This window comes from Macaca mulatta, chromosome 3, assembly GCF_049350105.2.
Source record: "Macaca mulatta isolate MMU2019108-1 chromosome 3, T2T-MMU8v2.0, whole genome shotgun sequence".
NCBI lineage: Eukaryota > Metazoa > Chordata > Mammalia > Primates > Cercopithecidae > Macaca > Macaca mulatta.
The window spans coordinates 148,085,503-148,111,068 of NC_133408.1; the positions used below are offsets into that span (position 1 = coordinate 148,085,503).

Below are 25,566 nucleotides of genomic sequence, written 5' to 3' on the forward strand. Positions count from 1 at the left end.
CCACCTCCTGGGCTCAAGTGATCCTCCTGCCTTGGCCTCCCAAGTAGCTGGGACTACAGGTGTGTGCCACCATGCCCAGATAGTTTTTTATTTTTCTGTAGAGATGGGATCTCACTATATTGACCAGGCTGCTCTCAAACTTCTGGGTTCAACTGATCCACCCAAAGTGCTGGGATTACAGGCGTGAACCACCATACCTGGCCTATATTTTTTATATATACACACGTATATATACATATATACATGTATATGAGAATTCTCTATATATTTTGAATCTGATTATAAATTTATACCTCATGATGGGTCAGATACATGTTTTACCAATATTTTCTCTTAGTGTATGAATTGCCTTTTCATTTCATAAAAAGTATCTTTTAAAGAGCAGAATTTACAATTCAAAGTCTAATTTATCTCTTTCTTTCCTCTCTGGTTCATATTTTCTATGTCATATCTAAAAAATCTTACCTACCCAAGGTCATTAAGGTTTTCTCCAGCATATTGTTCTATAAGTTTTATAGTTTCAGCTCTTAGATTCAGGTTTCCATCTAAGATCAGGAACAGGGTAAGATGTCTAGGCTCACGACTTCCAGTCAGCATTGTACTGGAGGGTCCTTTTCAGTGCCGTAAGGCATTAAAAGGAAATGAAGGGCATGTAGATTAAAAAGGAAGAAGTAAAACTCTACAGACAACCTGGTTGCCTATGTTGACAATTTTAAGAAAGCTATAAAAAGCTACTAGAATAGGTGAGTTCAGCAAGTTTGAAGTTATATAAGGTCAATAGAAAAAAATTCAATTGTATTTCTGCATAGTAGCCATGAATGACTGTGATGCATTCCAAGTTACTTCTGTGTATGGTGCAAAGGGATAAAGGTCAACGCTGTGGATATAAGTATCTAATCATCCTGGACCATTTGTTGAAAAGTCTGTCCTTTCCCACTGAGTTACCTTAACACCTCTGTAAAAAGTCTTTTGAGTTTACATGTATAAATCAATTTCTGGACTATTACATACCATTGATTTATATGTCTATATTCAAACATCACAGTTCCTTGCTTAAAGTAGTTTTACAGTCTTTAAATCAGCAGATGTAAGTCCTCCAACTTTTTCTTTTTTCCAAAATTGTGTCAGATATTCTAGGTCAGGGGTCCCCAACCCCTGGGCTGCACAGCAGGGGGTGAGTGGCAGGGCCAGTAAGCAAAGCTTCATCTGTATTTACAGTCACTCCCCATCGCTCGCATTACAGCCTCAGCTCCACCTCCTGTCAGATCAGTGGTGGCATGAGATTCTCATAGGAATGCAAACCCTATTGTGAACTGAGTATGCAAGGGATCTAGGTTGTGTGCTCCTTATGTGAATCTAATGCCTGATGATCTGCCACTGTCTCCCATCACCCCTAGATGAGACCATCTGGTTGCAGGAAAACAAGCTCGGGGCTCCCAATTCTACATTATGGTGAGCTGTATACTTATTTCATTATATATTACAATGTAATACTAGAAATAAAGCATACAATAAATGTAATGTGCTTGAATTATCCCAAAACCATCCCTCCCCTCCCCACCCCGATCCGTGGAAAAACTATCTTCCACGAAACCAGTCCTTGGGACCAAAGAGGTTGGAGACCACTATCCTGGGTCCTTTGCATATCCATATACATTTTACAATCAGCTTGTTAATCTCTATCCCTCAAAAGCCTGCTTGGATTTTGACAGGAATTGTATTGAATCTATAGATCAATTTGTGATGTGATACCTTAACAATACTGAGATTTCCAATTCACAAACACAGTATATCTATTTATTTATTTAGGTCTTTAATTTATCTCAGTAATGTTTGGTAGTTTTCACTGTTCAGATCTTGCACATAGCCCACAAATTTTAGTTTCCTTGACCTCCTTGAACTACAAACTTTGTTTCTCCAACTCTAAGAGACTGCCCTACTTTTCTGGTGCCCCCTCCCTATGCTATAGTATAGAAACTCTTTTCAGGCAGCAAACTGGACATTAACAGTGATGACCTCATTCATTCTCCTTTCAGAGATCACTGTCTTATGTTACCTGTTATCTAATGTCTGAAAACCATTGTTCTGTCTACTTTTCTAGTTGTTTAAGGTGAGAGGAAATATCTGGTCACTAATATTTTATGATGTCCAGAAGAGGAAGTCTTCACTCTCTTTTAAAATCTCCAAATCCTATATATCCTTTAAGACCCACATCAAGTCTACTTTACATCTTATAAGCTGTCTACACCAATCAAGTTTTCTCATTCCTCTTCTTAATTCATAGTCTTAATCACTTACAATCATTTACCATTTATTTAGCAATTCACCACATATTAAACCCTATGAAATTGTTGTTTTTGTAGGCCAAGAGCAATTTAGTATCAGTAAGTACATGTTTCAATATAATTCTTGTTATATCTTTTTCAAAGTTAACTGAGTTTATTAAATTTTTACTCATTTGTCTCTAACTAGAGTGCAGGTACACTGAGGCAACATTTCATGTTTCTTGAAAATTCTAAATAAGCCCATTACATGGTTTGCAAAAAGTACAGACTTAACTCTTATGAGACTGCCCGACTAAAGTCACTTGTCTCAGCAAATGGCTTATGGTAAGGATATTTTATTGAGCCATCAGGGAAATGTGAATCAAAAACCACAATGAGATCGCACCTTACACCTGTTAGGTTGGCTGTTATCAAAAAGACAAGAGATAATAGGTGTTGGCAAGGACGTGGGGAAAAGGAAACCCTTGTAAACTGTTTATGGGAATGTAAATTGCTACAGCCACTATGGAAAACAGTATGGAGGTTCCTCAAAAAATTAAAAAGAGAACTACCATATGATCCAGTAATCCCACTCCAGGTATATATCTGAAGAAAATGAAATCGTTATCTTGAAGGAATAGCTGCACACCCATGTTCACTGCATTATTCATAATAGCCAAGATATGAAAACAATCTGTGTCCATGGATGAATGGATAAAGAAACGACAGTATATACACACACAAGAATCCTATTCTGCCATAAAAAAGAAGGAAATCCTGCCACTTGCGACAACAGGGATGAACCTGGAAGATATTCTGCTAAAGGGACTAAGCTAGACACAGGAAAACGAGTAGTGCATGGTAACACTTTTATGTGGAATCTAAAATAGTTGAAATAAAAAAAAGAGAGGAGAATGGTGGTTGCCAGACACTGGGGAGTGGGAGAAATGGGGAGATGTTGGTCAAAGGGTACAAATTTTCAGTTATGACTACCTATTAGAGATCTGACGTACAGCATGGTAACTATAGCTAATAAAAATGTATTACGTATTGTTTACTTGAAATTTGCTAGGGGAGTAAATCTTAAGTGTTCTTACCAGGCACACACAAAATAGTAACTATGTCAGGTGACAGACAAGGTTATTAGCTGGATTATGGGAATCATTATACAAGGTATACTTATAATAAAACAATTTGTTGTACAACTTAAATATATACAATTTTTATGTCAGTCTGACCTCAATAAAGCTGGGAAAAAAAGAGTATTTCACTGATCTGGCAACAAAATTTCAGATAGTGAAAAATCTAGCATATGAGCTTTTTTTGGGTTTTCATTCAATGAATAAAAGTCCTCAGTGGGGAGTTTAAGATTCTCACTTATGTTAATGACTTGGCCAATAATATGCTGATATGAAAAGAATGAGGTTCAAATACAAGGAGCTGTTAAGTGTTAATTTTTTTTTTAATTTAATAAAACGTTTCACCCAATAACTAAAAACAAAATAGTAAAATGAGGAAAGCTAAACCTCAAGGCAAGGCCCGGTGGCCCATGCTAGTAATCCTAGCACTTTGGAAGGCCAAGGCAGGAGGATCACTTAAAGCCAGGAGCTCAAGACCAGCCTGGGCAACAGAGGGAGACCCCATCTCTACAAAAAAAGGTCTAAAAAATTAGCTGGGTGCAGTGGTATGCACCTGTAGTCCCAGCTACTCAGGAGGCTAAGGCGGGAGGACTGTTTGAGCCCAGGAGTTTGAGGCTGCAGTGAGCTATGACTGTCACTGCATTCCAGCCTGGGCAACAAAGTGAGATCCTGTTTCTAAGAAAAACACACACACACACACAAACACCTCAAGGCCAAAACCAGAAATTCAACATACGCTCACAGAATGCCTACTATATACCAGGCACTGGAGTCAACAGCAAACTGAATAAGTCAAAGTAAACTGGATACATTCTTGCCTTGCATTCTTGTGAGACAGAAGGATAAGTAAACAATCAAATATATCATATATAATTATAATGAGATAAATGCTGTAAGAGAAAGAGAAAAAGAAGCAGGCTAAGAAATTAGAGCGAGATGATAAGGAAGATGGAAAAGCAGTCAGGAAAGGTTTCTCTGAGGTCCCTCTGACATTTCAACAGAGACCTGAATGAAATAGGGTCAAGTGCCTATCTGGGGAAATAGCCTTATAGACAGAGAGTACAACAACTACAGAGGTCCCTGAGGTAGGAGAGTGCTTAGCAAGTTTGGTGACCAGCAAGAATTAAAGGGTGGTTGGACACACTTTAGAGAAGGTACTTGAAAGAGGGTTTTAAGAAGGAGACAGACATTTTTTTTTTTTTTTTTTTTTTTTTTGAGACGGAGTCTTGCTTTGTAGCCCAGGCTGGAGTACAGTGGCGTGATCTTGGCTCACTGCAACCTCTGCCTCCAAGGCTCAAGTGATTCTCCTGCCTCAATCTCCCAAGGACCTGAGATTACAGGTGCACACCACCATGCCTGGCTAATTTTTTGTATTTTTAGTAGAGACGGGGTTTTACCACATTGATCAGGCTGGTCTCGAACTCCTGACTTCAAGTAATCCAACAGCCTCGGCCTCCCAAAGTGCTGGGATTACTGGTGTGAGCCATTGTGCCCAGCCTAATTTGCATTTTAAAAGGATGACTTTGGCCTCTGTATGAAGACTAAACTATAGGGGCAGCAAGAGTAAAAGCAGAGCACATTCTCATTCCAGTTTGCCTTCACAGTATTAAATAATCGAATGCCCTTTACTCTAAATCTTTGCTATCATGTATATGTTTGAACCAATCTGACTCCTTTTGTTGCTTTTCCCTTTCTTAACTGGCTTCAGAGTCTCCAACAAAATGTTGTGCTATCCAGCTTCAGGCACTTCTCCAACAGTAAGTGGGCAAAGGGAGCACTAGCTTTCAAATGGAAAACAGTCTCTGTTCTAGTCACCTAAGAAGAAACAAGCAAGAAAGGAAAACAACAAAATGTTTGCTCCCATATCCTTCCTAAACCCACAATACAGACATATCATATGCCTTTGCAGTTAGGACCAACATATGCCACCAAAAAACTGCTAGAATGCTAGAAGTTGAAGTATTTTAAACAGTAAACAAGACTAACCTTCTGTATCTGTAGCACTGTTGATAACATTAGAAAGTTTGGTTTTCAGGCTTGTGTGTGTTACCGTGTTTCTCACATCACTCTCATAACGTCCGGTGCCCAGGGATACTATGCACTCTAACGGGACATCTGGCCAAAGACATTTACACTCATGCATAGCTAAAGCCGAAGGGTTATTCAGAAGCAAACCTCCATCCTGCAAAATACAGGTTAAAAAAAGAAACTCTTAAAACTGACTCACAGGAAAAGCTGAACTATGTAATAAGCTAAATAAATTATTTAAAACTAAGAGGTTCCTTAAAAGTACATTTCTTTATTTATAGACTACAGCTGCAAAAAAATTCATGTGAAGACTCATTGGCCTCATAAAGAAACTTCTTATTAAGTTTTCCTTTCCTATTATGAAAGTTCTTTGAACTTCTTAGTTGCTTTGCATATTTTGCTAAAAAATATTGAAATGAACTGAATTACTTTTCAAAGACACATTATCTTATTTAGTGGTTAATACAGGTTCTACTTAAAGCCTAACAGAAAGAACTGTGGTTCTACCAAACAATTAAAATTAGTTCTTCTCTCACAAGTCAAATATAACCAAATAATTCTAAGTTAGTTGAAATTCTATTAACAATACAATTTCAATGGATCACATTCATTATAACGCAGATACAATGTAAACAACATAGACAAAACTTTATATTTCTAAGTATTTATCAATAATCAAGATTATTTTGAAGAATTCAAAAGGAAACAAAGGTATTAATAAAATATGCTGATAGAGCACTATAAAAATGTACTAGCATAAAAGTAGATAAAATTATGGTCAAACTATAATAAAATATACTGTAGAACCATATGAAAATATGTTACATCATCAACATTATATTGTATTTAAAATCTAGAAAAATACGCTGAGCATGGTGGTTCATGCCTGTGATCTCAGCACTTTGGGAGGCCGAGGCAGGAGAATCACTCGAGTCCAGGAGTTCAAGACCAGCCTCAAAATTTCAATTTCAATTTTTTAATTTCATGTATGATGATTTCAGTATAATTGTAAGAAGTCTTCACCTAACCCAGGTCACCAAGTTTTTCTTCTAAAAGTTTCATAGTTTTTGTTTTACATTTAGAACTGTGATCCATTATGAATTATCTTTGTATAAGGTGCGAGGTTTAGGTCACGGTTTCTGGGGTGTGTTTGTGTGTGTGGTGGGGGGTTAGGGGAAAAGAGAGGGAGAGAGAAAGATGACCAATTGTTTCAACACAATTTTTGCTGAAAAGACTATCCTTTCTCCATTGAATTGCTTTTGTATCTTTGTCAAAGATGAAATGGCCATATATGTATGATCTATTTCCGAACTCTCTATTTAATTCCATTTATCTATATATCTATCTTTATGCAAATACCACACTGATACAGTAGCCATAACTACTGTACCTCTAGAGTAAGTTTTTAAATTGAGTAGTGTGATTCCTTGAAACTTTTTATTCTTTTAAAATTGTTTAGGCCAGGTGCAGTGGCTCATGCCTGTAATCCTAGTACTTTGGGGAGCCGAGGCAGGCGGATTGCCTGAGCCCAGGAGTTCAAGACCAGCCTGGACAACATAGTGAAACCTTGTCTCTACTAAAAATACAAACAATCAGCTGGGGGTGGTGGTGCGCATCTGTAGTCCCAGCTACTCCGGAGGCTGAGGCAACAGAATAAATTGAACCTGGGAGGTGAAGGTTGCAGTGAGCTGAGATTGTGCCTGGGTGCCAGAGCGAGACTCTGTCTCTAAATAAATAAATAAATAAATAATAAAATTGTTTAAACTATTCTCATTCCTCTGCCCTTCCATATAAATTTTAGAATCTGACTGTATAATTTTTGAAAAGTCCTACTAGAGTTTTGATTGGCATTGCATTATATTTATAGATCACTTCAGGAATAACTCACATCTTTACCATGTAGCATCTTTCAATCATGGTATGCCTTTCCATTTCTTTAGGTCTTCTTTTATTTCTTTCATCTTCTGTTTTCAACATACAGATTCTCTATGTTTTGTTAGATTTATACCTAAGTACTTAATTTTTTGGATCTACTGTAAACTATACTGCTTTTGTTACAATTTTGATTTCCAATTATTCTCTGCTTGTATATAGGAATATAATCAATTCTCCCAAGTAGTTTTCTTTGTGGAAAATCATCTACCCCACCATTAGTGCTCTGGCTTGAAGGTCCCATTAAAAACATCATATAGGATTTTGCCCTACTAATGAAGTATACTATTGTTACTAAAATTTCTCATGGAATGTGAAGAACACTCCTCATCTTTTCACAAATTTTTGCTCAGTTATTTTAGGGGGAGTGGCAGTATTTTGCAAACCATAGATTATGGTAAGTCTTCATTTATGGCATTACAAAACAACTTTCTCAAAAACCTGTATCTCAAATAATACTCTGGTTGGATCAATAAGCTCACATTAGGAGGCAGCTATCAATATATAGAAATGTTCCTAAATACTAACAACACTTTCCAGAGAAAGTTAACTGGCTCTTTAGTTATAGAATAACCAGCCTGAGGCTAATGGACCTTTATTATGGCAAATGTCATTTATCACCATTTATCACCAATGTGTAGCTTTGTGATACCCTTGAGATAACTGGGATACACAGGGCTGTGTTGACGTTCAGAAAAGCAGTTTGCCACATCTTTTTATTGCTTGCTCTATTCTCCATTTTAGCATGGGTGGTTTGTTGCCACATTTACTCCAAAAACCTATTCATCCAACTACTCTTCAAGGTCACACATTGAACTTTGTTATCAAAATGAATGGAATCATATAGCATAAGTTTTTTGGGTCTGGTTTCTTTCACTTAGCAGAATGCTTGTGAGATTCATCTATGTCTCTGTGAATGTCAGTAATTCATTCCTTTTTATTGCTGAGTAATATTTCATTATTTGAATATACCATAGTTTATCCATTCACCAGTTGAAAAGAACTAGTTCTAAATTTAGCTATCTTTATACATGTGTTGAAAGTAATAAATTGGATAGGTATTTATATTTGTATTGCTGAACTTTGTAAAAATCTAGATTCCTTCAATGCAGGTGGTAATAATTAAGCTATTTCCTAAAGGCTTTCTCATGTACAAATTTGAATTTAATCCTTTCAACTTTTTCCTTTGTTTTCAATTAACAGATTATTAGAATGATACCTATCCTGTGATAGAGGTAACATTTAAATTCTAATTTGGCAGAAAACATTATTTTTTTACTAAACCATTTAAATCTTAAATTCTATACTTGTTATACCCTGTGTAACTTCTAATCAAGTAGGTATTTTAGATGAAACACATTTTCATTATATAAAAGCCTATATAAGGATGATCAGAAAAGACAAAAAAGGGAAAAGATGAAGAGGCAAACAAATTTTAGCAAGAAACGATAACTGCAAAATCAATCCCAAATCAAAAAACTGGCAGGTTTCCTGTAGTTTCGCTAACCATTTTTCAAAGTAAATTTCTGTTCCTTAAACTTTACTCACGTTTTATCAAAACAGTGCAGCAGTTAAGGTTTCTGGGCTCACTCTAATCTAGTGGTGAGGCACACTAACTCTTAAGCTCTCTTTTATAGTTAGCCTCCTCTTTTCAGATGCCTATTCTATCAATATGTCATTGGGCTAATGTTGGGTCTGTGGTAGTTCCTGTAGCCTTTCCATTCATTCAAGTATTCATATTTAGAGTTATTTTTTTATAGATGGCATGTGCCAGGCATACTGCTAACTGCCAAAGTAAAATCGACTTGATAAATGACTTGATTGAATAATTTACTTATTATCTCTTAGAGGAACACACAGATTGTGTTTGAACTGCAGTATACTATACATGTGCTTAATAGCCTAAAATTTACAAATACATTTTATTGCTTTTAATGTATATTTAATCACTTCAAATCCAAAGTCAGAACACGTACCAGAAAGTAAGCGTTGGACAACGTCGATATGCCTTTTTATTATCTTATTCTGACTTTTTTTCTTAGTTTCTTTTAAAATTTGCTTTTTATTGTGGTAAATTAATATAACATAAAATTGGTCATTTAAATGATTTTTAAGGGTACAATTAAGTGGCATTAATTATATAATGTTTTGTGAACATCACCACTATCTACTTTTTTTTGAGGCAGGGTCTTGCTCTGTTGTCCTGGCTGGATAGCAGTGGCATTCACTGTAACCTTTAACTCCTGGGCTTAAGGTGATCCTCACGCCTCAGCCTCCAGAGCAGCTGGGACTACAGGTGTGGACTACCACATCCTGTTAATATTTTTTTCTTTTTTTGGTAGAGACAGGGTCTCACTATGTTGCAGCAGGCTGGTCTTAAACTCCTGAGCTCAAGCGATCCTCTAGCCTCGACCTCCCAAAGTGCTGGGATTACAGGTGTAAGCCACTGTATCTTGACACTACAGTCTATTTCCAAAACATTTTTACCACCCATACTCTGTAACCATTGAGGAATCACTCCCCATTTTCCCTTCCTTATCCCATTTTCTATCCCTAATCAATGACCCAATTTTTATACATCAAGTCAGATGACAACTTCTTTGTTAAGCTGACCCTGACAGAATAAATCACCTCTATAGTACTTCTTAATCCTGTACATATGTTGATGGTTAAATTTTCACCTTATTCTATAACTGGGTTTACATTCTTTTGTCTGAACTATTTGAGGGCAGGATCCAGGAAGCACAAACAATATGCCAACTATGGTTAAAAATCTTTATATCCTTCCCAGCTAGCACAGTGCCTGACACTGAGTAAGCACTCACTACATTTCTGTCCATTTATAATGAAAATTATTAATTGTGGTTTGGTATAGGCATAATTTAGCAGGTGTCAGCGAGGTTCTTTCTGCTAAAAACACTCTTTACCTGTAATGTTTAAACAAAAATTTCATAATTTATTTATGTTTATGTATCCTAAGCTCTGAACAAAAACTTTTATGATGTAAATAAAGCCTGGTAGGAATAATATGTATATCAGAATTGGTCATCAAAACCTCTAGTGTAAACTAATTTATTAGATTCTTTCTCCAAAGACAGGAATGAACAATTTAATTCTGAAGGTGGAGATGGAAAGAGAGATGGAATAATTTTGTGTAAAAAGTAGTACTTCCATGTACATATTATGCTACTACTTGGGTAGATGGGGAGAGATTGGGAGCTACTCACAAAGAATTCTTCTCACTTTATAATTTTCTAGGACTTCTAATGAACCTTATAAATTTTGTAATACTCTTCTTCTTATAGTCAAAGGCAAATGAAATCTCCCCATTCACCTACTCATAACTCTTAATTATATCACTACTTTCAATAATTGCTCAAATAGAATATTAATTAACGTCTACTACAATGGATACAAAGTAACTACATTAAAACATATGTCAGATGTGACAGCTAAAAGGGATTTTCAAAATAAGACTGGTAATAATTGAATATAATTATTAAAAGAATTTAGGATGAGAAGGTTGTAGTAAGTACCATACTTTAAACTTAGCAAAACTTCTGAATGGTTAGAAAGAATTAGGACTTCGCTTGAATATTTTCTTTGTTTAAGCAACCAAGATCATTCACACCTTAAAATATTCCCATCAATCTTCTGAGTTGTCATTTGAAGGGAAAAGTACCCCATTTCTTCTTCAAGTCTTGGAAGAGAATATACAGTAAGAAAAATATTTCCTTAAGTAGGTTTCTTGGGCTCCAGATTCCATTTGAATACTTTTATTAATTAAATGTGCCAATGTTTCTGAAGCTTATTTATTTATATGAAAGTACATTTTTTGCCCATGTGGCTATATGCTTTACATAAAAATTTATGTAAATTATAAATAACATTTATTTATTCAAATAACCTTAAGAAGTTATTTTAATCTGTGGCTCAAAATAAGTTGAAGGATTACGGTCATCAATATAAAAATGTCTAAGCATGAACAGAAATATCACTAATCTATCTGAAATGGAAAAGGAACCGCTAAATTACTTTGATATATATATTCAACAGTACTGAGTTAAACTTTAGAACTACTTTCTCTTAGGTAAAGAATAAAGAGCAAATGAGATAACTTCTTTTGAAATGTGGAAAACACATGATCCCCAAATGTAATTATTTAGTATTTGAGACTTTCACTAATTGGCATAACTGAAAGTTTGTAGCACTATATTAAGGTTATAACTTAGAAATCCTATTGTATTTTACATACACTGTCTAAATTATTTCTCAATTTATGACACAGTACATAGAATAGGGGGAAATCGCTGTTAAAAATAATAAGCCACATATTAAAATAAAAATTTTATTTTGACCATTAAGTCCTGAAATCACTATCAGAATCTCAGCAGCCAGTACTTTCTGCCTGAGGGGGTGGAAGAAAGAGAAGAAAGGCAAGAAGGGGAAGTGCCTTACATAATTCAACAATGACTGATTCTGCAAAGTAAGAAATGGTTTGAACTGACTCCAAAGACAAAGGAATCCTATTTTAATCTCTTAGCTACAAATATTATATTACTTAAAGATTAAAAAGAAAATGGGAATAGCTGACCATAACATTTAAAAAATATATATAAGCTATTGTATCAAAATGAGATAAAATTGATAAAAATGTTTTAGTTATAATATTGACATTTACATTTAAATGATCCATTTGAAAGTTTTGAAGTTTATATTGTTGACATGTTGTTTATATAGATCTATGTATGAGTTTTTGAATGCTACCTGAATATCCCTGTCAACAGTATAAGATTTTTTTCTCAACAGATATCTGACCAAATAAAGAGAGTAGACATACTTTAGGGACTACAGAAAAACATCAAGATTCCTCTCATTCTACTCCTTTAAATGAGACATAATATCAAAAATTAAGCATATATAAAAATACAAGCTTTCAAAGTATCAGCTCTAAAGCTTTATTAGCATTTAGTGTAAGTTATGAATTAAGATTTCCATAAAGAGTTGGAAAAACTTGACAGAGGAAAAGTGTAAATGAGTTTACATAACATAAAAAGAATTTCCAGAAATAATATTCAACTTTACAAATAAAGAGTATAATTACAGACAATATCCTAACCCTGTAACTTAACAGCTGTGATGCTAGTCCAGTTACTTAACTTTTCCTAAGGTGCGAATTCCTTGTTTGTAAAATGGAAATAATTCTACCTCATAAGTAGCAAGGATGGAATGAGATAATGCATGCACAGCACTAAATAAGTGTCTGGCACACAGCTAACTTAATGAGTATTTATTATTATTTTACTGTATCCCTTTCTTCAAACTATGCCCACCCAAACTGTCAAACAGACTGGGTTCTGCATTTTCAGGGAGTGTATATCGGTTTTAATTTTTATCATGTTTGGAAAGCTAATCATACATACTCTCACTTTTCCATCAAAATTATCATAATGGGCTACGAATCACACTATATAACACACAAAAATTTTCCCAAAATGTGTTTGCATGTCAGAGGCTTGTTAAGAAAAACAACAAATAAAAATATCCTAAATTGTTCCTCTTCTGACATATGAAGACACAAAGAAGAAAGTCTCCTAGGTTGATCCTTCTGAAGATCAATGACATTTAATACGTGTTGATTCTTTTAATCATGTAAAATTTTAAAAGATAAGACATACAAGTCAACTTACTTGATGAAGATCATTTCCCAATGCATATTCTGCAAAGTAGCCTGGAGCAGCAGATGAGGCTCTAATGGCCTGCCACATTTTATACTGACAGCCTCCCAAATAATGAGAGTTGTTTCCAGGAAAATGACCATAGTTTCTGAACACAAAAGCTTTGGGTGTTATCCCTCTATTTACTATGGTACTTACAGCAGCTACCTAGTAAATAAAAAGGTGAACAATTCCATCGTTAACAGTAATATATTTGGGATCTGTAAAAATTAAATACTATTTAGTAGTATGAATGAACAATCTACAACTCTATCAAATAAATATGTGTAACACAACTATAATGTTGAAAAAAGAGAATCAGATCTTTTAAACAGGCATTTCTTTGTGGGATAATAGATATAAAGGCTGAAGCAATTCTGAGAAATTTATTATAAGAGAATAATAATAAGAGATTTATTTGACCACCATTCAATTTGATTTAAAAAATATTCAAAAAGGCAAACATTTCTAGACTTTTACTTAATAATTGACAAAACAGTAGTAATGAATAAAAACTGCTTAAAGGCTGGGTGCAGTGGCTCACACCAGTAATCCCAGCGCTTTGGGAGGTCGAGGAAGGTGGATCACTTTAGGTAAGGAGTTCAAGAGCAGCCTGCCCAAAATGGTGAAACCCCATCTCAACTAAAAAGACAAAATTAGCTGGACATGATGGCGGCGCCTTCCAGCTACTCGGGAGGCTGAGGCAGGAGAATCGCTTGCCCAGGAGGTGGAGGTTGTAGTGAGCTGAGATCGCATCACTGCACTCCAGCCTGGGTGACAGAGTGGGACTCTGTCTCAAAACAAACAAAAAAAAACTGCTTCAAGATAAGTACACTATTATCATAATATCACTTACAAATTAGTCTTTGTTTCTGTGCTCTATGAAAGTATTTTGACTTCAATAAAACTGAAATGTAACACTACACAATCAATGCTTTCAGGTCACAATTATTAAAACCTGGTAGTTGGGTAATGTTTATTAAAAAACTATAATGTCAACCATCTCAGGTCTCAAATTTTATCATTGTTGGTTAAATTGACATGAAATGTGCTGTTTTGTTAATGATCTGTAATACAAACTTAAGAGGCTGACAGGTATTGATGAGGCAAAAGTTAGTGTCCTATGCCAAGTCCTGCCAATTGTTTTGATATTTAATAAACAAAGGTCACATGCCAAATTCCTGTGAGTAATCCAAGTCTGTCTCTAGGCCACTATGGATAGGCATTGGCCATACACTAAAATCCAGAGTCTTTCTATAATTGGAATATAAATATGGCTGGATTAAGAAAACATATGAGTGGCTCTCCATTTATCATGATTATTTACTTCTTAAGATGGCTAAAGTTCTCCATAAATTTTATTCAAAACTGACAACTTCCATGATTTAAACCAAGCAAACAAACAAGGAGCCTTGGAGATACAGGGGAACAAGCAAGAGGCATAGAGTGCACCCTAGTGTCCTCTCCAAAAGAGCTAAGTCATCTCTTCATCACAGCCTCTGAGGCCCTGCGTCTGATCTAATTGGCCTACTGCTCCAGCCTCATCTCACGTGCGGCCCTCGGATTCTGAGGCACTAGTCTTCAAGAACTCTATCATTTAGTGGAATTCTCTATGACTCTTCCTGCACAGGCCATTCCCTTTGCCAGGAATGGTCCTACTCAATGGCCTTCACACTGACATCTCAAATCTCACTTCCTTAAAGTAGCTGTCCCTCACATCCCTTTAAAAATATGCTTTCAGAAAACTGCTTTTATGCTCCATAGCACTTATGTATTTCAGGGAAACTACGACATGTCATCTTTGTGATTATTTCATTAATACCTTTGCTGCCCTACAGAGCTATAAACCCCATGTCTGCATTTGCCCACAAATGAATCCAAAGTGCCTAGCAGTGGGTGCATAATTAATACTTGCAGAATGAATCAAAGTATGAGTATGCCATAAAGAGCAATAGAAGGAGCTGCACTTGTTTGATTTTTCACGGTACAGTTTGTTATCTGAGAATAAATACAAGCTGCATGAAATTTCTAGGCACATAAATTCTATTCTTTAAACAAGTAAATTAAACAGAACTCAAGCAATACTCAGATCATCGGGTTTCAAACAAATAAATAAATGAAGAGTCACACTGAGACACATCTAAGTGACATTAAAATTTTACTGGGGATTCAATTTGTATAACAATATAATCTAATATAGTCATGCACTGCATATCAATGTTTTGGTCAATGATGGACCGCATATACAACAGTGGTCCCATAAGACTATAAAGAGGCTTCTATGCTGTATTTTTTACTGTATCTTTTCTATAGATATTTTTTATTTAGATATTTGTATATCTGTAGATATGTAAGTATTCTTACCATTGTGCCACAATTGCCTACAGTATTCAGTATAGTCACCTGCTGTACAGGTTTATAGCCTAGGAGCTATAGGCTACACCATGTAGTCTACATGTGTAATGGGCTATACCATCTAAGCATGTCTAGGTATACTCTATAATACTTGCACAATGACAAAATCACCTAATGACACACTTCTGAGAATGTATTCCCATTAAGTGATGCATGATTGTATTATATGTATCTAAGAGGCATATAAAATTTCTCTTTAAAAATCTAGGGTAAGAAATGTCATAATGTTCCTTAAATCACTAAATTTGATTTTTTAAATTATGATGAAATAATTCTTCCTTATTTTCAGTCTGACTTTCATGTTCTTCCATTTCTGTTATAGTCTTACTGGATTTAGAAAAGGAATAAGGATCATATCCTATCTCTTCATACAATGACTCAATATATAAAAAATTAATTAATCTATAATACCTTAATAAAAGGGCCCTCAGGGCCGGGCACAGTGGCTCATGCCTGTAATCCCAGCACTTCGGGAGGCCGAGGTGGGCAGATTACCTGAGGTTGGGAGTTTGAGACCAGCCTGACCAACATGGAGAAACCCCATCTCTACTAAAAATACAAAAAAATTAGCCAGGTGTGGTGGCACATGCCGGTAATCCCAGCTACTCGGGAGGCTGAGGCAGAAGAATCACTTGAACATGGGAGACGGAGGTTGCGGTGAGCCAAGATTGCGCTATTGCACTCCAGCCAGGCAATAAGAGTGAAATTCCGTCTCAAAAAATAAAATAAAATAAAATAAAAGGGCCCTCAGGACAAGTGCTTTCACCAGACCTTCAGATGGAACTAGGTGTTATATTTAAGAGACTCTAAGCTTACCTTGGGACATGTGGGGTTTCTTGCTGTTTCAATCATCAGTGCAGATCCCATTCTATCCCTTTATTAAAGGAGAAAAAATAAGTTATATCAAAATGACTTTATCTCCTAACAACCAGGAAACATAGAGTATGCAATTATTGTTTGTCCATGGCTTCGTCAAAGTGCTATGAGAGAAAAAATGTAAGACTCTCCTCTAGGAGGCTTATAATCCCATTAATGCACATGAAACAATATGCAGTTATTTATCAACCTCTGATTCAAACTGCAAGTATCTATAGTTCTGAAGTGGAGCAACCAATAGAGGGACAGTAACTGGAAAAGATGCAGGAAATTAGCTTGAGGAAGACACTGAAAGACTTCAAGGCAACATACTTAAAGCTAGGACGTATACAGATTAAAGGCACAAAGGCAAAAGAAATCTGTTGTTTTCAGGGTCCTGCCAATAGGATAAAGGAGCTGTGTTGAGATAAGACTGCAGAAGTATGCATGGGCTAGTTAGAGTAACCAGGTGAGGACAATGAGACTTGAAGCTTGTTTTAGTTGGTAAGAGCCAATGTCATCAAGAAAACTGCTTTGAAAATCATCAGAGTTGGCATTTGAATTACTATGACATTACAGAAATTGTCCTTGGGCAGCAATTTTTGCAATTCCATAGTAAGAGAATTTTATTTCAATGCAGACTCTTCCAGACTTAAAAATTATGTATTTTCCCTATATTGAATACAAAGGCTATGTATGGTTTCACCAACCTTCCTCATGAGTAAAACCATTTTCTAATGTGTTTTTCAAACAATACTCATGTTTCTCAACTAGAATATTAGTGAATTTCATAAAAAGAATATTTACAAACTGCTTAGTGATCTACCCTTTATAAGCTTTAATAAATATCAATGTAAAGTACTTTCCAAAATCGACAAGATCTTTTGTCTTCCCCAACCTTATCTATACATTTCTACCACATGAAGATCCATGCATTTTATCTTTTTAAGGTTGTCTTTTCATAGAATTCTTACTGTAAAATTACATGAGAAATCCCAGAAGCATGCTGCTTTCACACTTTTTGGCAAAGTTCATATTTATTTATTTTTATTTTTGTTTAAATCTTGATTTTATCAAAAGCTAGAAAGGTTTCAGTGAATTAACTTATGAATATAAATTTGTAAAGAAAGTAATGGTAATTGTTTATTTCTGAGATGCCAAAATATGAAAAAAAAAAAAAATCAACATGCCTAGATTCTACTGATGCCATAAAATAGTTCCCTTAAAATAACACAAAATTATCACAGGAAAAAAAAAATCCTCTCAATAAACAATGAGGGAAAAAAAATGCTATGACAAAAAAGGTCAGAAGGTAGGTAGAGAAGAATATTAACAATAATGGCACCCAGTGAATCATAGTCCTGGTATCCATGTCGTTGTATATAGTCTCTTCCTACAGACTCTTGGTTGGCGTGGCTTTCAGTCCATGTGACCTCAGCAAACATGCCATTAAACTGAGGCTTGATAAGTGCTTATCCACTGGGGCTTGCCCTCTGGGAACTCTGAAACCACAATGATGAGACAAAGCTTGGGTAAGAATGACCAGGTGGAGAGAGAGACTTCCCAGGCCCATTAGCTGAGTCACCAAGTGAGCTCAGTCAAGAACAGAAGAAACACCCAGTCAAACCACAGAGTCATGAGACTAAATAATCATTGCTTTAAGCCACTAAGTTTTGGAGTGGCTTATTCTGCAGCAAAGGCTGAATTTGAAAAAGCAGAGAAAGAAAAACAACTAACCACACTGATAAAATTTATCAGTGTTAGGATTAAAAATAAAGAAGTTTCTAGAAGAGTAAAAATGAGACAGCAATACACAAATATGCAAAGATACACTCATAAGTAACAAAAGGAAAAAAATTTCATAGTAGAGAAACTGGTTTTAGAATAAATTTTTAAATTTTCATTAAATAATCTTAATAAAAAGAATTGATTAAATGAATCTGGGAATAGATATGAATTATATATATATATATATATGTATATATATTTTTTTTTCTTTTTTTTTTTTTTTTTGAGACGGAGTCTCACTCTGTTGCCCAGGCTGGAGTGCAGTGCTGTGATCTCGGCTCACTGCAAGCTCCACCTCCTGGGTTCATGCCATTCTCCTGCCTCAGCCTCCCGAGTAGCTGGGACTACAGGTGCCCGCCCCCATGCCCGGCTAATTTTTTTTTTTTGTATTTTTAGTAGAGATGGGGTTTCACCCTGTTAGCCAGGATGGTGAACTATATTTTCTAATAGACACAAAAGATGTGAAAATAAGTAACATACAATGATAACGGATGGGAAGATTTCACGATTGGAAAGATGTCAATGTTCCACAAAATAAGTGATACGTTTCATGTAATTTCCATCCAAATACCAGTGGAATTTTTTTTATGTGATAAAAGTAGCCTAAGATTAACTTTGAAGATTAAATGAAAATTGTGTAAAAGAAGAATAAGGAGAAAAGATTTGCTATGCTATATCATTATAAAAACATTATGCAAAGGTTCAACAACTAAATTTGCAGAATTTGTACAAAAATAAATCCATAGAGAAACCAAAAACTTGAACATAGATTCTAATATAGGTAAGAATTTCAAATATGATAAAGATGATGTTTCAAATCAGTTAAAAAAAAAAAAAAACACTTGGTAAAGGGAGCTGGGACATTTGGATTAACATTTGATTAAAAAAATAAAGCTTGATTACCTTACAACATATATCACAATAAGTTTTAGGTAACTTCAGAATTACATATAAACCGAAAACTTTAGAACTAGGAAATAATACAAATATTTACTTACCTTCAGGGTAGAAAAGACTTACTTATTTTTTTTTTAATTTAAACTTTTAGTATAAAGAGTATGCATGCAGGTTTGTTAATGGGTAAACTGTGTGTCACTAAGGCTTGGGGTCCCAACAATCCTATCACCTAGGCAGTAAGCATGATACCCAACAAGTGGTTCTTCAGCTCACACTCCCCCTCTCCCTCCCGTCTAACGGTCCCCAGTGTCAATTGTTCCCATCTTTATGTTCATGTATATTCAACGTTTAGCTCTCACTTGTAAGAAAGAACATGTGGTATTTGGCTTTATGTTTTCGTGTTAGGTTGCTTATTATAATGGCCTCCGGTGCCAACCATGTTGCTGCAAAGGACATGATTTCATTTTTTTTTATAGCTGCACAGTATTCCACAATGTATATGTACCACGTTTTCTTTATCCAATCCAATGTTGATGGGCACCTAGGTTGATTCCTTGTATCTGCCATTGTGAACAGTGCTATGATGAACACATGAGTGCATGTGTCTTTTTGACGGAATGAATTATTTTCCTTTGGGTATATACCCAGTAGTAGGATTGTAGGAAAGACTTACAAACATAAAAGTTAAAAATCTTTAAAGGAAAAGATTTGGCTAAATGAAGATGTTTCAATGCTCTACATTAAAAAATTATTAATTAGAAAGCACTTTTTCAATATATGGTTAATATATTTACAACACATTGAGGAATATCCCATGAGAAAATAGGCAAAAATTATGCCCTCAAAATTCACAAAAAAATAATAAAAAGCCATGAAAAACCAAAACTAAGTTCAAACTCATCAATAATGAAAGTGATACAAATTGAAACATGAGTTTCAAAATCTCTCAAACTAATGTCATTTTAAACATTAAGTGACTGGTGTTCACGAGTATTTCATGAAACAGAAATACATGTTGATGTTGCTGGATGAGTAAGCTAAAACCACTGTACTGAAGAACAAATTCAGCTATGTATGTATCAAGATTGTTAAAACACGCATATCCTCTGACCCACAATTTTACTTCTAGAAAGTTACCTTATCTTTTTCTAAAAGAGGATTTGTTAAATAAAAAATAGTACATCCATAAAATGGTGAAGAACCATTAATATATGTTTCAAAACATATTAACTGACATAGGAAATCATCTGTGATAAAATGCTAAGTGAAAACGCAGGACTCAAGACTCCATGTGCATTATCTGAATTTTGTGAAGAGGATGGATACACCCACACTCACAACTACACACATATACACTTGTCTATCTGTAAGAAATTACAGGAAAAAATACATCACCATGTTAATAGTGCTTTTGTTCTTAGTGGGATTATAAATTATTTTTATTGTTTTCTTGATATATTTTCTATTTCCTATGTAATAATTATTTTAAGAAGACATCAACATTAGACCCAATAAATATGCTTCTTATATAGTCACCTACTGATATATTCTGAAATGTGAGAAGAAATTTAAAGTTTTCTATGACAGCATCGTTCATAATCCCAAAAAATTAGGAACATAAATGTCCTAAATGTCCATAAAAATCCTAAATGGAAATGATTAAGAAAATGTAACATCCCACTCTGGAGTATAGTGTAGTCTTTAAAAATATGTCAGGAGATTTTAAGAATGTTTGGAAAAAGGAAAAGGATACAAATTTACAACTACAATCTAATCTCAGCTATACAAAATGTTTATGGTCTAATAAAAAACTAGAAGGAAATATATTAAAGTCTACAGCTCTGAATAATAGGATTGTGGATGATTTTATGCTTATATTGTATGCTTATATACACTTTGGGAGGCAGGCGGATCACTTGAGGTTAGGAGCCTGAGCAACATGGTGAAATCTTGTTTCTACTAAAAATAGAAAAAAATTAGCTGGGCATAGTGGTGCACACATGTGGTCCCAGCTACTTGGGAGGCTGAGGTGGGAGGATCACTTGAGCCTGGGAAGTTGAGGCTGCAGTGAGCCAAGACAGTACCACTGTACTCTACCCTGGGCAACGGGAGTGACAGCGTGTGTCAAAAAATAAATAAAAATAAAAATAACTGAATATTTTAGAATGACTTGAGACATTTAATATGTTAAGTAAAAACAACAGGATGCAAATATCTCATATTTTTAAAAAAAGGCAATTGTAACTTTTACATGCAAATCTCACACACACACGAACCCCCAAAACAATTATTAAACTATGATTCACCAAAATACTAACAGTGGTTATCTGTAATTAGTAGAATAATTTAATATTCTTGATATTTTTCAAATTATGCAAGAATATAATTTAATATTCTTATTTTTGAAATTATAATATGCACATACTACCTATATAATCAGAACATTTAAAAAGAGTAATTGTAACTTACCGAAGAATGTTTTCCCATGCTTGACTGTCATAAAATGCATGGCTCCAACTCATTTTGACTGTTCCAACAATGACATTTTGTGAAAATACATCGGATCCTAATTTTCGATAAAGTTCCTCACATTCATCCAAGGGCATATGAAACAATCCCAACATGAAAGCTAATATGGCACCTGGAAAAAAGAATTCTTAGTTTTTATCAGTGTTAAGTTATAGCCCTTATGCTGATAAGATCTCCTGAATCATAGTTTTGGCTTAAATTTAGAGTTGATACTTTCTAGCTATGTCACCTGGGACAAATGACTTTCCTTCTCAGAGCCCCATTTTTTTCACATGTAAAATGGGAGTAATAAGAAAAACTAAAATTCATGTCTCTTGTACTGGGTTAACAAATGTAAAGGGATTTACTAGGTCTCAAAAAGGATTAAATGAATGCTCAAAAAGGATTAAATAATGAAAATAATAATTTAAAAATATTTACAAATGTGTTGTTTTACATTAAATTATATATAAGATATGGTAGATAACTCACGTTCTTTCTAACATCAATAAATTACTTAGTTTTAGTCTTAAAATATGGTATATTTGACAACTCACCAAGTCACTAAGCGATTCTCCTTCAAGTTAGTCCTAGGAACCAATGTAATTAAAGATATTAGGTACTCTTGGATGTCCTTTTAAACAGCTGATTCCATATCTAGCTATAATTGGTAGGACACACTGCCACCTAGTGTGCCTAAATGGCATAACCATGAACAAAAGAGAAACGGGAGGAGAAAATTTTGGGGTATGGAGAGAGGGCTAGAGGAGGCAAAGGACTATGATCTTAAACATAAGTACTTAATGTTCTCTTCCTTAATGTACTGCCAGAATGCACCACTTCCATATAATAATTACCTGTGCTTACACCACAAATGTAATCAAAGAGCTGATGAACTGGCTTCTGAGTAAGTTCAACTAATTTTCGTAGGGTCTGGAGAGCAACCACGCCCCTATAGAAAAGATTAAAGGCAAAATGACAATTCCTGTTTAAAGAAAAAATTATTTAAGCCATTGAATAAAACAATCTAAGAATTGCTTTTGTAGTTTATATGCTAACATGAAAATTAAAAATATAAATCAGAATCAGTAAAAATTGCCTGTCCAAATTTTTGGGATTACTTTTGAAAATCTAATATCTAAATGATACAAAACCTACACTATGGCAGCACATTTTAAAATTTATACTAGTGTCTCTTGTTTTTTCACTGAACCCATCCTTCTGCAAAACAGTATCTCTTTAAATAAGAATAAATCTGGTCAGGCAGTGGCTCTTTCCTGTAATCCCAGAGCTTTGGGAGGCTGAGGTAAGAGGATCACTTGAGGCCAGGAGTTCAAGACCAGCTGAACAACACAGCGAGACCCCATTTCTACAGACTGCCCAGGCTGGAGTGCAGTGGCTCACTGGACTCCCTGCAAATGCCACCTCCTGGGTTCACACCATTCTCCTGCCTCAGCCTCCCGAGTAGCTGGGACTACAGGCGCCCGCCACCACGCCTGGCTAATTTTTTTTAAATTTTTTTATTTTTAGTAGAGACAGGGTTTCACCGTGTTAGCCAGGATGGTCTCGATCTCCTGACCTCATGATCCGCCCACCTCGGCCTCCCAAAGTGCTAGGATTACAGGCGCGAGCCACCGCGCCTGGCCACCAGTCAGATTTTTAAGCTCCCTTTTCTTTATTCATTTTTAAAAACTTTCAATAACTTTAGGATAACCCTCTACATTAATGGTATATTAATTAATGTTGCTGACTTTGCTCATTTCTGAATCCTTGCCAACAGCAGTTAATAGCTTCACGAAGGAACGCGAAACGATGAAAAAGCTTAGGAGATATAGACCAACTGAGGGTGTACGTACCATGCAAACTCTTATGTGTGTATCATGACAATTTTTAACAGTGGGAGAATACAAAAAAACGATGAAAAGCTCTATTGCCAACACAAGGTAGGGGGTAGGTAAGTCCTGGAACACAAAGGTAGTTACGCACCAAAAAATTTAGAGTGTCAAATTGTGCCTTGATAATGTTAACAGGAAGTAACTAGAAAATTCTGTAAAAGTAGAAAATCAAAGATGCTGATCTTTTAAATACAACAAATTATGTGGATTTGAGGAGAGTTAAGATGTCTTATGAAAGAGATACATTATTAATTCAAGGCAAGATGATGAATTAAATGTAATGGATACAATATATTTAACAATGACCTCTATTATCACAAAAAGGAAATAAAATAGGCACATATATGTTCACAAAGAAAAATATTAGAAGAAAATTAATCAAAATACTAAAATAATCTTAGAGTTGTGAGCTATGGTTTTAGGGATTTTTTTCTCTCTCAGGTTTTTCTAACTACTCGTATAATTGGGAAAATGAACTATTTAAAATGTTGTGTTCATAAATTCTGAATGAATGTAAATACATATATATTTGCCAAGTTGCCACAGCTGTCTATGCCTACCACTGTAGGTTCTCTTATACCAAAGAAGTAAAAGATAGGGTTTTTTATTTTTTCTCTCAAGCCCTCATACATTACTGCTTTTACACAAACCTCCCATTCAGGCTGCTTTCCCATATTCCCCTAAACCAAGTTTTCTCAACAGCAGCACTGCTGACATTCTGGGTTGGATAACCTTTGTTTTGCGGGGCTGTCCTGTGCACTGTATTATGTTTAGTCACAACTGTCCTCTTCAAACTAGATGAAAGTGGCAGTGCCCTAGTTATGACAACCAAAAATGTCTCCAGACACTGCCAAATGTCCTTTAGGGGGCAAAATCACCTCCAGTGGAGAATTACAAATCTAAACCTAACTTCATCCTAACCCACCCCTAGATTTTCCCAAATTACCTCACACTGATTTCCTCCTTATATGACTAATACAACTCTTATTCTACAAGACAAACTATTTATTGGATACAAACTTCTTTTTCGTCATGCTTGTCTGACCTTAAACAGACATCTGAATGTTCTTTAATTTTCTTCCTTCCTATCTCTACATAAATATAACTTTTTTAAAAAGAAGTCTTGGTCCTGAGCATTCTTTAAAATAGTACTCTTCCTCTCTATGCCTTTACTTTGCTTTATTTTTCTCCATAGCACCCAGAATAACATATTTTTGTTTTTCTATTTGTTGTCTTTTTCCTCCTCTACAATGCAAACACTGTATTGTTTTGTTTGCTCACCGTCCCCAGGATCTAAATCAGGGCTTACAACATAGTAGGCACCCAATGTCTGTTAGCTGACTCAATGAATGACACTACCTGTCGCAATTCCCCTGAACTTAATGGCAGAAAGGATTCCTTCTGCTCCTTAGTGAAATGCTTCTACTCATTTAACTGCCATTTTCCTTACTTCTCACCATTTGGAACCAATTCTATGAACTAGAATAATCTCTCCAGTTATCACTGTATCTATATCACATGAATGACATACACCTTCTTAACATTATTCACTTTCTTAAGAAACATCCTCTAAGATCTTTTAAGATTGTTCTCTCTTCAGTGGGCTTTTGACAACTGAGCACTTCCGTATGGATATAATCTTACATTAAATATGTTCAAGAAAAAAGTGTCTTTCCTCAACACCAATCTGTTGAGACTCCCTGCAATTCTGTCCCAGTCACACACAGGTTTACACTTAGAGTGATCTTGACCTATGTCTACCATATCCTGTCTCCATGTTTCTTAAAAGTTACTGGTATTGGCTGGGCGTGGTAGCTCATACCTGTAATCCCAGCACTTTGTGAGGCTGAGGTGGGTGGATTACCTGAGGTCAGGAGCTTGAGAACAGAATTGCCAACATGGTGAAACCCTGTCTCTACTAAAAATACAAAAGTAGCCGGGTGTGGTAGTGCATGCCTATAATCCCAGGTACTTGGGAGGCTGCAGCGGGGGAACTGATCACTTGAACCTAGGAGGTGGAGGTTGCAGTGAGCCGAGATCATGTCACTGCACTCCAGCCTGGGCAACAAGAGCAAAACTCCATCTCAAAAAAAGTTACTGGTATGTTTTTCCTTCCTCCTGCCTTCCA

The 25,566-nt window shown here is 35.3% G+C and overlaps 1 protein-coding gene across 5 annotated transcripts in view; it reads right to left on the reverse strand.

Moving 5' to 3' along the window:
• Positions 1–25,566, reverse strand: part of PNPLA8 (patatin like phospholipase domain containing 8) — a 50,062-nt gene that overhangs the window by 2,182 nt on the left and 22,314 nt on the right. For all 5 annotated transcript variants that reach the window (XM_077994769.1, XM_077994767.1, XM_015134627.3 and 2 more), the window contains 5 exon segments: positions 22,401–22,495; positions 21,505–21,676; positions 16,312–16,369; positions 13,054–13,248; positions 5,390–5,585 (listed from right to left, as the gene is read on the reverse strand). In XM_077994769.1, the coding sequence (XP_077850895.1) occupies positions 5,390–5,585; positions 13,054–13,248; positions 16,312–16,369; positions 21,505–21,676; positions 22,401–22,495 (716 nt within the window).